Here is a 15699-nt window from a genome sequence, read left to right as displayed (position 1 = left end):
CACTTCTGGCTTTTTTCTTTTTGCTTATGTGGTGCTGAGGAATTGAACCCAGGGCCTCAGGCATGCAAGGCAAGCGCTCTACCACTAAGCCACCTTCCCAGCCCCCTGTGAGACTCTTATCTACAATTAACCACCTAAAAAACTAAAGCAGAACCAGGCACCAGTGGCTTACATCTGTAATCCTAGCTACTTAGGAGGCTGAGATCTGAGGATCGTGGTTCAAAGCCAGCCGGGGCAGGAAAGGTCATGAGACTCTTATCTCCAATAAACCACTAGAAAATCAGAAGCGGTGCTGTAGCTGTAGCTCAAGTGGTAGAGCACTCACCTTGAGCTAAAGAGCTGAAGGACAGTGCCAAGGCCCAGAGTTCAAGCCCCATGACTACTACCACCACTACCAACAACAACAACAAAAACTAAAGTAGAGCTGTGACTCAAAGGGGTAGAGCACTAGCCTTGAGCAAAAAAGTTGAGGCATAGTGCCCAGACCCTCAATTCAAGCCCTACAACCAACAATAACAAAAACAAAGTTGTAAGCTAGAGGTATAGCTCAGTGGTAGAGCTGCTGTCTAGCAAGAATAAGGTTCTAAGTTTAAATCCCAGCATTGCCCAAAGAAAGAAAGTAATAGGTAGATGTACTTCATTTCTCAGAAATATGGAGGAGGGACAGTGAAAGAAATAACCAGTCGAGTTGAGAATTATGTCCTCTGGCAAATGGGATGAGGAAATGGAACATTATGAGCTAGGGAGATGATCTACTCCATTGTAAGCTAGGTGACTGTTTCCATAGTGTTCATATGTACTTTAAGACATGAAAAATGATAACTTTTGAAAAGGAGAATAGGACTTAGAAAGGTTATCTGCTTTGTGATCAATGGTTGCTCAGTATCTTACCTGACTAACCCAGAAGCTTTCCAAAGATGATTTCTATTCAGAATGAGCCAAAATCTCTCTAGAATAATGCATCAAAGGATCTGTCTGGTCCTACCCCCATAACCCCTGCCTTGGCTCTCCCATCTCCAGCTCAACTGTCAGGCCTGCTGGCCAGCCATGCCATGTCCCACAGCCAAGTGCCACTCTTCCCCATTCATCTCTATGATAACATTTGGCTGAGTCAGAAATGGAAGACCCAGCAAGTACAAAAATGGACATATCACCATGTTAAGCTGGAGGCTACCCAAAGTGCTTGTCATTACAGTGACTTAGAAAGAAAGGAACTGACATTCTCTGGCCACCCACTATGTCCCAGGCACTAAACTCTGGTACTTTTGCATATCATTATCTGTGAGTGTGTGTGCGTGTGTGTGTGTGTGTGTGTGTGAACACTAGTATTCTGGCATTCCATAGCTTTTTTGCTTAAAGCTAGCCACTCTACCACTTGAGCCACAATTCCATTTCTGGCTTTTGGGGATTTTTTTTTTTTGGTCAGTCGTGGGGCTTGAACTCTGGTCCTGGGCCCTGTCCCTCAGCTCTTCAGCTCAAGGCGAGCACTCTACCACTTGAGCCACAGTGCCACTTCTGGTTTTTCTGGTGGTTTATTGGAGACAAGAAACTCACGGTCTTTTCTGCCCCAGCTGGCATTGAACTGTGAGCCTCAGATTTCAGCCTCCTGAGCAGCTAGGATTATAGGTGTAAGCCACCAGCACCTGGCTTCCGGGATTTTTTTTAACAACTAATTTACTTAATTGTTATTGGAAAGGTGATATACAAAGGGATTAGAATTACATCAGTCAGGTAATGAGTACATTTCCTTTCGTTTAGTGTCTTCTGTTCCCTCACTCTCTCTCCCTCCCTCCTTCCTGTCTCTACCTACAATTTGTATCGTTCACTTTCATCAGTGTCCAGTGAGCTCCACTGCTACACTTTTTCACCCTTTTCCCCTTGAGCTCTGTAGTTAATTGGAGATGAGTCTCATGAAATTTCTGCCCAGGCTAGCTTTAAACTGTGATCCTCAGATCCCAGCCTCCTGAGTAACTAAGATTACAGATGTGAGCCACTGGTGCCTGGTTATATGTCATTAACTTTAATTGAGCATCCTGATAATCCTAAGAGGTAGATTTTTTTTTTTATTTTTTGGTGCTAGTCCTAGGGCTTGAACTCCACGGCTAGGTGCTGTCCTTGAGCTCTTTTTTGCTCAAGGCTAGCACTCTACCAGTTGAGCCATAGGTCTACTTCTAGCTTTTTTAATTAGAGATATGAGTCTCACATTTTCCTGTCAGGGCTGGCTTAGAACCACAATCCTCAGATCTCAGCCTTCTGAGTAGCTAGAATTACAGGTTTGAACCACTGGAGCCCCACTGACATAGAATTTTTTTTGTCAGTCATGGGGCTTGAACTCTGGGCCTGGGGGCTGTCCCTGAGCTCTTCTGCTCAAGGAGAATGTTCTACCACTTGAGCCACAGTACCACATTCGGTTTTCTGGTGGTTAATTGGAGATAAGAGTCTCATGGCCTTTCCTGTCCTGGATGGCTTTGAACCGTGATCCTCAGATCTAAGCCTCCTGAGTAGCTACGATTACAGACATGAGCCACCAGTGCCCGGCCTGATATAGATTTTATTACACCCATTTTCCCCTGATTATTCTGACAGCAGAGGTAGCAGTCTTGCACAGTACTGGGCTTCTTGGCTGGCAACAAAGCAACAGCAGTGGGTAAAGAAAACACATGCTCTGCTTCCAAGGAACTGTTCTTCCCAGTTCAGCTGGCCTTAGGATATGTGGTCCCCAAGCTCAGGCCTGATATAGTGATCTGGGGAGGGAAAGGGACAATGTCAGGGGCCATGGAGGGGAGAGAAGGTGCCTACCCATGAGCAGTCGCCGTTTCACCCGCTTATCCCCATCTGCCACTAATGTGGCATTGCTTTCTGTCACCTCTGGGGCAGTGTCCTCTCGTTCTGCAAGAGAATCAAAAGATCTCAGCTCTCAGTTGAACAAGTCAGACTATTCATCGCCCACATAACCCTTTCTGCCAAAATCCCAGATTTAAAACAATAAAATATATAAAAATATATCATAATGAAGCTCTGCAAGAAACAGTACATTAACGGCAGCAAATGCTTGTAAACATTAAATACAGAAACTTCGGAAGTATACTGCAAAGAGACACGAGGGAATGCACGTTTAACATTCACTCCACTACCCTTAGTTCAGGATAAAAAGAAGGTAGGCCTAGAAACCTCTATAATAGAGTTAGCAAATAGCTTGCCACAAAAGGCAGGGCATCCCAACAGGAATACATAGCTGTTGACTGTTGACTACAGAGGCTGCTGTGTCATCCCAATCAGTAAGCCTTAACCTTCTTGTCACCCTGGCCCTTTGGGACATATTGTCTCCATCTCCAGAATACCAGCACGTCAGACTAAGCAAGAAGGAACCTCTATCCCCAAACTAGGGCCCTTGCACTGCAATATGTAAAGCAGCACAGGGCCTGTTTGGGAGCTGAGACACCAGCAACCCCAGTATCTGGGGCTGAACACCATGAGGGTTAGGTTTAAGATTAGGGTTTGAATTAAGGATGGGCAGGCTGGGGCAGAGCCTCACCCAGAGTGAGGGTCACTACTCACCAAGGCAGCTCCTTCCATCTGTGTGCAACTTATACCCCGGATGACAGCTACACTCAGGGCCTTCAGCTGTGTCTTCACAGGAGTGCTGACACCCGCCATTTCCATGGTTACAGGTCACTGAGTACAACATGAATCAATATATAAAGCATCGAGGTTTCCACAACCAGAGTTATGTTCCAGGATGAACTGTGATTTTTCATTCTGAAAGTATTTGAGTGCCTAAAAGATACCAGGTACTATGCATACTAGATAGAAGCCGCACCCAGACCCTGACCAAATAGCCATACTATACACAGCAGAGATTTAAGCAACGTTATACAGGAGTATAGAGACAGAAAAAGTGGAGAGTGAGGAAGATTCTCATGATTTAGGAGAGATTCTAGACTCCTTTGCTCTATCTGGAGAAATTTCCATTAGCACAACTTTGGAAAATTCTATAGTACTTCATGTCTGGAATAAATGGAGAATATTTCATTTGCATGCACGTGCACACACACACACACACACACACACACACACACACAGGATTTTTCTTACCAGATTCCATCTGGATTTGTTAAACAGGGAAGTTAAGGCTGGGAAGGTGGCTCAGTGGTAGAGCGCTTGCCTTGCATGCATGAGGCCCTGGGTTCGATTCCTCAGCACCACATAAGCAGAAAAAAAAAGCCGGAAGTGTGCTGTGGCTCAAGTGGTAGAGCACTAGCCTTGAGCTGAAGAGCTGAGGGTCAGTGCCCAGGCCCAGAGTTCAGGCCCCACGACCAGACCAAAAAAAAAAAAAAAAAAGGTGGGGGAGTTAACCAGAGGAACAGCTAATGCAACATTAACCAATAATTATGAAAACTATGTGTGAATTCATTGATGAAAGGCCAAAAAAATAAATTTAAAAAGCCAACTATAAAACTATCTACTCATCAAACTGCTAACAGAATTACCTCTGACAAAGGAAGCAGGAAGGGGAGATTACATGTTTTCTTTACATACTTCCGAGTGTTTGAATTCTTACATAAGCCTTTGTAATTTTTCTAATTTGAAAGAACTAATTACATAGTTGCAATGTGAGAAAGGAGCTGTTCTGTGATTATACCTACGTAAAAATTGTTTATATGCATGAATGGCAACTAAATAGGAGTGTGAAAAAAAATCAGAATAGCTGGTTATGTGATATGGTTCACCTTTGTTTTTCTTTTTAATTCTTCAATTATGACAACAAGATTATTTAAGCAATAATATCTTTAAAACATTTAATTTTCTAAACAAAAATAATAACCTGTGCCAGGCACTGGTGGCTCATGCCTGCAATCCTAGCTCCTCAGAAGACTGAGATATGAAAATCATGGCTTGAAACCAGCCCAGGGAAGAAAAGTCTGGGAGACTCCTACCTCTAGTTAATCACCAAAAATCTGGACGTAGAGCTGTGGCTCAAATGGTAGAGCACTATCCTTGAGGGAAAAAAAGGTAAGGAACAGTGCCCAGGCCCTGAGTTCAAGTCCCAGTACCAGAACAAAAATCAAAAATAATCGTAAATTATAAATATTCTACCTGTAGCACCTGGAAAACTAAAGTTCTAAAAGTCTTGCTCTACAAGTCAGTATTAGGAAAGCCTGGGCTCTCCTTTCAAGGTCTGAAGGCAGAAGAAGTATCTGTGCTCTGCTTAGCCCTATTGAAACTCTGGGAGACAGCCTCACTTGGAAAGGAGGAGTTCCAGCACAGTGCAGGAGTATCAGGCCTTGGCTTTAGGAAGAGATTCCTAAAGGGAAATCCTCTGGTATAAATGTGTGTTTAGAAAAACCATTGTTACCCATTGGGTTTTTGTTACCACTGTTGTGTGGCAGCTAAGTGAATTCTGTGTATACCTCCATTCAGCCATTCATTGAGCAAGTAGACATGGAGCAGTAGACATTAGGCAAAGACAGAGAGGCAAAGATAAAGTTCCTGACATGGAACTTCTCATAGAAGCACTTTCAGCCAGGCACCTGTAATCCTAGTTACTCGGGAGGCTGAGATCGGAGGATCATGGTTCAAAGCCAGCCTGGGCAGGAAAGGCCGTGAGACTCTTATCTCCAATAAACCACTCAGAAAACCAGAAGTGGTGCTGTGGCTCAAGTGATAGGCACTGGTCTTGAGCTGAAGAGCTGAAGGACAGGGCCCAGGCCCAGAGTTCAAGCCCCACGACCAACCAAAAAAAAAAAAAAAAAGAATCAGACTTTCAGTTACACAATCTACCTCAGAGTGTCATCCATGACTAAGGGATAAACTGTGTTAGGGGCCAAAACACAAAGCGGCTGCCCCATTTGAGGCCACAAAGAGGTTTCTGAGGCAGTGCAGTGTTGCGATGAGGCAGTTAGAGTTTGGCACGGCCGAGAGTAGAGTACTGGTTTGCTACTTTCTCCTAATGTGATCATGTTGCTTTGCCTTTTCCACCATTTTCTTAGCTGAAAATTAGAATAAGGATACTTAGCTTACAGGGTGGTGTTTATAAGAACTAAAGGGGACATGGTACATCTTGAGACAAGCCTTTGGCACATAATAAATGCTTCAGAAAAGGTAGCTATAGCCCTTATCATCATTAGCTAGAAGGCTAAGTAAAGGTCACCAAGCTAAGAAAGCAGGAAAGGCTCCGAAGCAAGTACATGGGGTGCTCCCCAAAGACAAGGAATTCAGTGTTTGGGGAAAAGAGGGAAGATAGGCTTAGAAAAGAAGCAGAGATCAGGCAGCCAAGTACCTATGATTTCCAGATGAAGAAATTAGATTTTACTCAGAGATAAGTAAATTTTATCTTTGCAGTATTCATATACTACTCCTGAATTACATTTCCTTCTAATTGGTTCCTTTTAAAATGTTTAATTACTGGGCAAGGTATGTAGCTCAATCTAGAACAAGTATATAGCATGTACAAGACTCTAAGTTTAAGCCCCAGCACTGATAAATAGAAAGTATCCATGAATATTATTATACAAATTATTGTACAATGCATATTATGGTACTGTGATATTTCTGTACATGCATATGTCATCCTTTGTTGGCATTCCGCCCTCTCAACTATCCACTCTTCTCCCCCCCCCCATCTCCCTACCCCCACTTAATTCCTTTTAAAACATCTCCCTGCAGCAGCAAAGTAAGCACTGGGTGGAGGACAGTTCTCATGCCAGATGCCTTCTCTGAGGCCACTGCTGTGCCCTGTGGTGGTGGTTCTGTGGAAGGCAGTCCCTGGGGTAGGCTGTCCCCAGTGCAACTGAGCACCAGTCTATACTTACAGATGCAGTCTCTCTGGTTCTTAGCCAGCTCAAAACCAGGTCTACACTCGCAGGCAACACTGCCCTTTGGGGCCTCCTTGCAGATGTGACTACAGCCGTGATCCTTATTCATGCAGCTCAGGCCCTCTGCAAAACAGCAGCATGCAGCAGATGACCAGGCTGTAGTCAGACTCCTGAGCTGCAGGGGAGCTGCCACAGTAGGGTAGGGCCCACATCTGTCCTATTAGGTCCCCATCAGCTTCATGTTTTAAAAGAACATGTCATTAAATTGAGATAGGTTAATTAACAGAGACAAGAAATATTTCTTGTATCACTCAAAAGTTATGATGCCTCAACTATCCCAAAGAGTAGAGAGCCTTCCCAATACATGGGAGCTCCATGCTTGTTATGGGATCAGAGTCTGCTGGTCCCAGAAGCAGGGGCCCAAGACGTTTGTGTTTTCCATATCTTTATTCATTCACTGCTCAAGAATCTAAAGAGAAAAGGAGAATCCCTCTAAGCAAATTTACCAAGAAAAGGATGGCAATTCCCAACCTTTTCACATTATCTTCTCTTGAAGGTCTTTTTCCAAAAACTGTCAACTTTCTCTTCACCTCTACCCTACCCATACTTTGAAGGTGAGTACAACATCTTTCTCACCACCCTGACACCTTCATCATTACTTGGGCAGGGCAGTGTACACCATCTAAATATTCTCAGAGCAGACAAAACCAAAGTGGAATGCTCATTTTGAGAGCCTGGGTGCCCATGAATAGGAACAAAGCCAGGCTGAGAGTGATGGGCTTGTCTCAAGCCTACACCCATTACATGGGTGAAAACACACAGTTCATCGGCTCTGAGATCTCTGAAGGTTTTTTAAAAAATCAATGGCTTGAGCTTTCCTCAGAATCAGTTATTATGATCCCCTATATTGAAGGATGCTTAATGAATAATTTTTATAATGCCTGCTGGCATCCACTTCTTGTAACCATTTTTAGAGTACCAACTATGGATTTTAATATATTTTATCACAATTCCCTAAGAACTTAATACATGAAGATGGAAGATGTCTCACGCACACTCTATGGGTTGTCATATTTGAAGAACTAACATCCTGGTACAGAAGGGATCACCCTTAAAAACTGCAGTACTCTGGTAGCTCACACTAACACGAATTTGCCAAGCAGTCAGGTTGAATCATAGCAGAAAATCACAGAATAAAACTTCCAGACCACACTTAAATTCTTGGATTTTGGTTTTAGCTCCAGACGAATATGTTCATTTTAAATACTCTTCAGGGGATCCAAGAATGTCTGAATTGTAGAAAATTTAGAAAACACAGCTTGCAGGAAGTGGTATTTGCCTCTGTCTAAGGAGCCTGGGTCTCTAATCAGTATAGGGGCTGATGGGAGGGGGTAAAGCCCTGAGCCAGGGATCTGGAATACAAAGCTAACAGAGAATGTGAATCTCTACAAGCTGCTCAGTGAGTGGGTAAGGTCCACAGTGGGAGGTTCAGTAACTTTACCTACAAGTCCCCTCCTCTCTCTCCAGCCATGGGAAAAGAAAGACAGAGCTACTTTCCATAGAGCTTAGAGCAACCAGAAAGAGAGATTCCCTCAGATTCAGATCACCCTCTGCCACTGGCAACTTAAGTCATTTCCACCTCTGTTCTGCCTGCTTCAGAAAAGACTTTGGTACACGCCAGAGTCCAGAGAACCAGGCAGGAAATGAGACCTAACCACCACTCTATCAAGAGCCACACCCAGCAGAAGATAAGAAATCTGGGTATTTAGAGCTGTTACACATGACTCTTGGTCCCCCAAATGCTGAGAATGAACATACTTGTCATGATTTTACAGCCATCAAACCAGCTGACCTCTGGTGGCTTCTCTGCTACTTCTTATATGCAAGCAAACATGCTACTTTAGGGGTAAGGGATGAGCCATCAGTCTCAGAAAATAATCTTCCCTGAAGAAATCCTCAAAAAGTCACCAAAACCATGATAAACACTGAATCTATGAATTTTCGATTAAATAGTAGAACTTAAAATGATCCCAAGCTTAAGTAATAGGAATGAAACAAAGCACATGCTTTAAAAAAACACATAATAGTCTAGCACTTAGGTCACTTGTCCAAAAAACAAAGCAAAACAAAAGAACATTCAGATGCATCCCCAAAGAAATACCATTACCACCATGTGGCTCTGTGGCTGTAAAAGGGCAGAGAATTATTAAAAGGATGACATTCAGTTAAAAATAACGATTGGCCACCTGCCCTAATGTCTCTTCTTTCCAAGACTGCAACAAAATAAAAGGAATTAAAAATATATATATATGACCTCAAAGCAAAGAGAATGAAAGGGAGGCCATTCGAAGGGTTTTCTGCCATTTGCAGAGGACGGCATGTACATAGTGACACAGATGAGAGAAACCACAGCACAGGGAGCCCAGCTGAGGGAGAATGGGGGTCCTCCCTCCTCCCTCAGCCCAAAGACTTGAGTTCAAAAGTACAAAACATAGAGAAGGGCCAGAACTAGCTCAGGGCTGAAGAAAGAGCAACACGTGGCCAGTTTCCCCCTCCCCACCCTCGCCCACAGAGCCAGGGGCAGGCCTACCAGGGCTGTGGTTTTCAGCACCCTCTGGAAAAACTTTGGCAGATCTTCCATCCTATTTCTCCAGAAACATCTAGTCAAGTTTGAAATGTACTCTATTTAAAGAATTAGATCAGAGAGTGCAAACACTTGCAAGCACCTAGCAGCACCTCAGGTGAGGAAAAAATGAAGTTTCTCAGCAGCAGGGTCTGGATTTGCCCCCTGGCCTCCAGACTTTCCAGATACCCCACTTCCCTGCTGAAGTCATTATGTGAGGGTGGAAGGGGGGGCAGCTCACAGATGCAGCTCCGTCCACGGCCCATCCCCCACAGCCCAGGTACCTTCCAAACGGTGAATGCACGTGTGCTGATTGTCACTCAGGAAAAAGCCCTCCTTGCAGCGACACTCATAGCTCCCCATGACATTGACACAGGTGTGCTGGCAGCCACCATTGTTCTCCAAGCACTCGTCCACATCTGGAGGGAGAAGAGGATTCGTTCGTATAGCTAGTGTAAACACCCTGACTAACCCTGAAACTGGGACCCCTGCTAAACCTTTCCACCACCCACCCCAACTTTCAGGCCCTTGAATGACAAAAAAAAAATTTCTAAATCAAAGTCTTCTGGCAGAGGACCACCTTCACTTTACAAAGCACAGTGTGAGCTGGCCAAGATACAACCACCCCCTCCATGAGCATGCCCTACACAAGAGGAAAAGAGACAATATCCTAATGATTGTGAGATGAGGTGAAAGGTGGGGGATAGGGAAGTCACATCTGACTGCGCGATATCAGCATCGATTTCTGGGAAAGCTGATAAAAGATGGGCCCCTTGGAGTTCTTCAATTATAAAACAGCGGAGGTGAGCTAGCAGGCAGAGGGGTGAGCACAAGCTCGCTCATAGAAGCGGGGAGCATACTCAGATAGCAGTGAGTCATCTCATTTGGCTGGAGCAGAGGGAACACGAAGGAAAAGTCAGGAGACATACAGCTGGAAAGATAGCCTGAAGTCACACTTGGGGATCTTTGAGTTCCAGGCAAAGAATCCCTTCTTAATTTGGGAGGCAGCTGGGAAACACTGTAAGCAGAGTTGATATATTCAGGCCCTCACTTTGGGAAAGTCAGGGCACAGGGAAAGGGAAGAGGGAAAGCCTGAGAGCCCAGCTGCACATATGTATCTGAAACAGCCCCACAATCAGTACTGGCCTGGTGCTGCTGGTAAGGTTTGCCAAGAAGGCAGACTTCTATCGAAATCTAAGTGTGGACAGGGCCCATGTCATGTTTCATGGCTCCTAAAAAGATGGAAAGTTGACACTGAGACCTTCTAGAAAAAGAAATGCAGGGTAGACCATGTTGATACAGAAGTGGGGAGGAGAGATGATGGTCTCTTCCCCCCAAGGCTGACATCCTGCAATTCAAGGCTGGGTACAGCCAACAAAGAGGAACGAGAGGGCAGGAGAGCAGCATAAACGGCTTTTTTTTTTGGTCAGTCATGGGGCTTGAACTCTGAGCCTGGGTGCTGTCCCTCAGCTCTTCAGCTCAAGGCGAGCACTCTACCACTTGAGCCACAGCACCACTTCCGGTTTTCTGGTGGTTTATTGGAGATAGGAGTCTCACGGTCTCTCTTGCCTGGGCTGGCTTTGAACCGTGATCCTCAGATCTCAGCCTCCTGAGTAGCTAGGATTACAGGCGAGAGCCACCAGCGCCTGGCCATAAATGGTTTTTAAAGCCATTTACTTGGCAGATGCCATAAGAAATGAAAGCTAGGAAGTGGTGCTGTGGCTCAAGTGGTAGAGCTCTAGCTTGGAGCATAGAGAAGCTCGGGGAAATAGCCCAGTCCCTAAGTTTAAGGTCCATGACCTGCAAAAAAAAAAAAAAAAAGTGGATGTCATAGGAATTGGAGGCATGGCTCAAGTGGTAGAGCATTAGCCGTGAGCAAAAAAAGCTTAAGTGTTCCTTGAAGTCCTGAGTCCAAACCCCAGTATTGGCACAAAAGTAAAATAAGAGAGTAGTGGCTGTAGATGAAAGAGACAAAAACATGAATGTGGGGAAGCAGAGAAAGGAGATGACCAGAGGCAGAATTCGGGAAAAGCATCGGGGGTACAGAGGAGGTAGGGAAGACAACAGGAGTCCCAGAGTCCTGAGGCAGGAGCTGTCAGAAAGGCAAGGATAGAGGAAAGCTCTCCTGACCAGCTCTTGCCACCCAAGCTAGGCTGGCTTAGTGGGTCTTGCTTCCAGTATGGCTGTGATACCACAAGTTACGATGTGCACAGCTGTACTGACGATACACACTTCACCTTGCCATCTCCACTAGATGACAAACTTCTTGTGAACAGGAATTTTTCTTGTAATTTGCAAATCTCCAGAACACAGCAGATCCTCATGATCTGGTCAAGGCATGAATAAACAAGCAGGAGAATGTAGATCACCAGAAACAAAGAAGAAACTCCCAGAAGAGTCTCAGATCTCACAAAGGTTTAAGGAGATTTTTTTTTAAGCAATTGATTTTCTCTAACCTAATTTCTCACGTGCTATCACTAGCTCCTGGGTGTATCTATAACCAGAAAAATCACATTTAAATATCTGTTATCTGGTTTCAAGTCTCAGATCTTACAGGCATTCATCCTCCCACACTACGGAGCAGATGTTTGCCTAAACTGATGGGACTCCAGCCATCCCCTACAGCCTAACAAACTCACCTTTGTCTATGCCAAAGGGCGAAGGAAGAGCGTTCCAGTGGGTGCTCTCGCTGCACCTGGCCTAGATGTTGTTCCATTGGGAAGACACAAGGTGAGCAGGAAAGATCTGTTTCCCTGAATGTCACATCCTAGACCGGTTGTGAGTCACAACACCCATGCCCCTCATATAACTTATGTCTTTTCTCCAGAGCAATCAGTAAGATGTGTGTATGTGTGCATGCACACACATACAGGTATAAGTGCTCCCCTGTCCTGGGGCTTAACTGAATTCAGAGCCTGGGCACCGTCACTGAGCTTTTCTGCTCAAAGCTAGTACTCTACCACTTGAGCCAGAGCTCTATTTCCAGATTTTTGGTGGTTAATTGGAAATTATTATGGACTTTTCTGCCCAGGCTGGCTTTGAACCACAATCCTCAGATCTCAGCCTCCTGAGCAATTAGGAGTACAGGCATGAGTCACTAACACCCAGCTAGCAATGTGTATCAGACACATAAGCTGCGTGACAGACACACCATGATCAAGTAAATTGAGTAAATACAATAGTGTGTGTTCACATCCACAGACCTGTATCACCAGACTGGTGACTTTCTCTAGATCCCAAAACAAGGATTTTCAGCCCTGTCAACATTTGTTCTGGTGCCTGGAGGCCTCCTCCAGAGCTATGGATATAACTAGGCTTCGGTGAGGCCAACTATGTTTGTTGAAACCTCAGGTGATTCTCATGTGGCTGGTGTTGAGAATCACAGCTACAAAGCCAAATGGCTGTGATGACCTCTCAGACCCTCCATAAGCAGGAAGCAAGCCAGTGGGGTGGGCTATGTGGAAATGCTGCTTTGGTTTCCCAGTTCTGCAGGCATTCAGAACCTCGGGGCCCCTGGGTATAGTGCCAGAACTGAATGGTGTTTGTATTTCATATTCTTGTCGAGCTACTTGGGGATAATATGAGGCTAGGGGACCAGCCAGTTAGAGACACAGGAAGCTGCCACCTCTGAGGAGCTTCTTTCCTGCCACAGAAGGTGCCAGCCCTTCCAGTCTGAATAGCTAGTCCTGCTTTTCCGAATGGACTTCATCTTCTCATGCCTTCCTTTTAAGAAATACATACAGGCATGCACAGTGATTACTCAGGGTCTATGCAAGGCAACTGTTTGCCACTGAATCCACCAAGAGGCCCCAAGGAGGGAAGACAGAGATACCATGCTGAAATGTCTGTGCTATCCATTATAAGGCAAGAAAAGGATCTAGACTTCTGGATTTCTGAGGAGGTCCTTACTCACAAAACCCAACCAGGCCTGGCTCACACTTTCCCCCAGACTGTGGATCACGTGCCACTGTGGTGACCCCTCTACTGTCAGATATGAATTCTCAAAACGCCACTGCTGACAAACAAAAGGGAAATTTCCCCTGAAATTGGAAATCAAAACAAAACAATAATAACAAGTAACCATGTCACACAACTCCCAAGAAATTGTCTGAATTTAATTCATCGCCGTGTGTGTGTGTGTGTATGTGTGTGTGTGTGTGTGTGTGTGTGTTTTATGGTCCTGATTGCATAGCAAGTCTGAAGAGGGGGTTGTTGCTCTCCTAGCCATGAATCCAAGCCTATTGACAGCTGCAAGCTTGAGAGGCCACATTACCTGTGCATCCACAACATGACCTCTCTTAGAAAACCCAGATAGGAAAGGACAGCATTATACCAGGGAGGAGCTCCAGGTGATAATGAAGAGGGCAGAAGGTCACAAAGGGTTGAGTTCCAAGTGGAAACACTTCCCTCCCCCATTCTATAGCCCAACCACTTGGATCACAAGTTCTGTCTGGACTTTTCTAGGGCCTTCCATGCTGATATCAAGCATTTGATTAAGTGGCCAGTCCCATCACACCATAATGGAGCAGTCGAATAGCTGTTCTTAGGTGGCCAAGTAGACATCAGCAGATCAACCAGCCACATGCAGGGTCATGAGCATCAAAGGACCCTGATACTGTGTGTCCTGTATTACAGATAACACTAGCCTTAAAAAAAAAGGCCACATGCCACTAACTCTAGCTACTTGGGAGGACATAGTAGGAAGTTGAGTTCAAAGGTCATCTAGTAAAAGGCAGCAAAACTCTCTCTCTCTCTCTCTCTCTCTCTCTCTCTCGGGTTTGAACTCTGGGCTGGGTGCTGTCCCTCAGCTCTTCAGCTCAAGGCTAGCGCCCTACCACTTGAGCCATAGTACCACTTCCGGCTTTTTCCTGCTTATGTGATACTGAGGAATCAAACCCAGGGCCTCATGCATGTGAGGCAAGCACTCTACCACTGAGCCACCTTCCCAGCCATCAAAACTCTCAACAACAAAACACAAAAGTGCTGGGCGGCAGTGGGGTGGGGGAAGTTTAAATACCAGATCACTTGCCTAGCATACACAAGGCCCTAGGTTCAATCTCCTACATTGAGAAAGAGAGAAAGAAAGGAAGAGATGAAGAGACAGACAGACACAGACAGACAGGAAAAGGAAAGAAGGAAGGAAGGAGGGAAGGAAGACAGGAAAGGAAAGAGGGAAGAGGAAGGATGGAGAGAAAGAGAAAGGGGGAAAGGAGGGGAAGGAGGGAGGAAGGAGAGAGGGGAGAAGGGAGGGAGAGAGAGAAAAAGAAAGAGATACGTGCTTCTTTCAGGTCTGCTTCATCCTCTAAGACTATCCAACACCCAACCCTTGCCAGCTGCTTGCTGTTTCTAAGCTCTGTTTGATTCCTCACATAAGGAATTAATGAAAATAATTCTCCTCACGGTCTCTAATTCAGGGACGGGAACTCCAACTCTAACAGATGTTTCTGTTTCTGTGGAATCCAGGAGGATATTCATGGAAAGTTTCTGTTTGACTTTCTTTTTCAAGAAAGAAGAGGGAGATCAATCTGGCTATGACCCGAGCATACATCTTGAGGCTTTAAGACAAGAAGTTCTATCTGATTTCAGAATAAAGACACCGATAGCATTAAACAAATGGTTATAACTTAAGACCCTTTCAAACACAAGACCTAATATCTAAATAGTGAAAAGTTAATGCTAGAAATTCAATAAATAGTAGATGATTGGTGATGTTCATCCTTCTCCTTACACTGATGAAGGATTTATGTAAATTTTTCCCTATCTGGTAATCTGATTTCTTTTTGTTAGATTTTTGAGACAGAATCTCTGTATAACTCAAGTTAGCCTCAAACATATGATCCTTCTGCCTCAGTTTCCTGAGTGGTCCAGGAGTAGTCTGCCCCAGCCAGAGTAGTTTGAGAGCCAGGGAGCCAAAATCTTAAGTCCTCTTCTCTTCTTCATAAGATTACATCAAAAACGGATGACACTACCCAACATGCATTGTATTCATAAACTGCTTTGTTAAATGGCGACTACTTAAAGAATAAAATTTAAGCCAGGTGCCAGTTCATGTCTATAATCCTAGCTACTCAGGAGGCTGAGATCTGAGGATCGCAGTTCAAAGCCAGCCCAGGCAGGAAAGTCTATGAGACTCTTATCTCCAATTAACCACCAGAGGAAGTGGCGCTGAAGCTCAAGTGGTAGAGCGCTCGCTTTGAGCTGAAGAACTGAGGGACAGAGCCCAGGCCCAGAGTTCAAGGCCCACGATTGACAAAAAAAAAA

The 15699-nt window shown here is 44.9% G+C and overlaps 1 protein-coding gene across 1 annotated transcript in view; it reads right to left on the bottom strand.

The window, feature by feature from the left end:
* Positions 1-15699, bottom strand: part of Scube2 (signal peptide, CUB domain, EGF-like 2) — a 119159-nt gene that overhangs the window by 66050 nt on the left and 37410 nt on the right. The window contains exons 4-7 of the mRNA XM_013028678.1: positions 9723-9857; positions 6813-6938; positions 3559-3675; positions 2800-2889 (exon numbers count right to left, since the gene is read on the bottom strand). Of these exons, the coding sequence (XP_012884132.1) occupies positions 2800-2889; positions 3559-3675; positions 6813-6938; positions 9723-9857 (468 nt within the window). The remainder of the gene's footprint in view (positions 1-2799; positions 2890-3558; positions 3676-6812; positions 6939-9722; positions 9858-15699) is intronic.

The sequence above is a fragment of the Dipodomys ordii genome, unplaced genomic scaffold, assembly GCF_000151885.1.
Source record: "Dipodomys ordii isolate 6190 unplaced genomic scaffold, Dord_2.0 Scaffold113, whole genome shotgun sequence".
Lineage (NCBI taxonomy): Eukaryota > Metazoa > Chordata > Mammalia > Rodentia > Heteromyidae > Dipodomys > Dipodomys ordii.
This window is presented reverse-complemented; position numbering and strand designations above follow the sequence as displayed.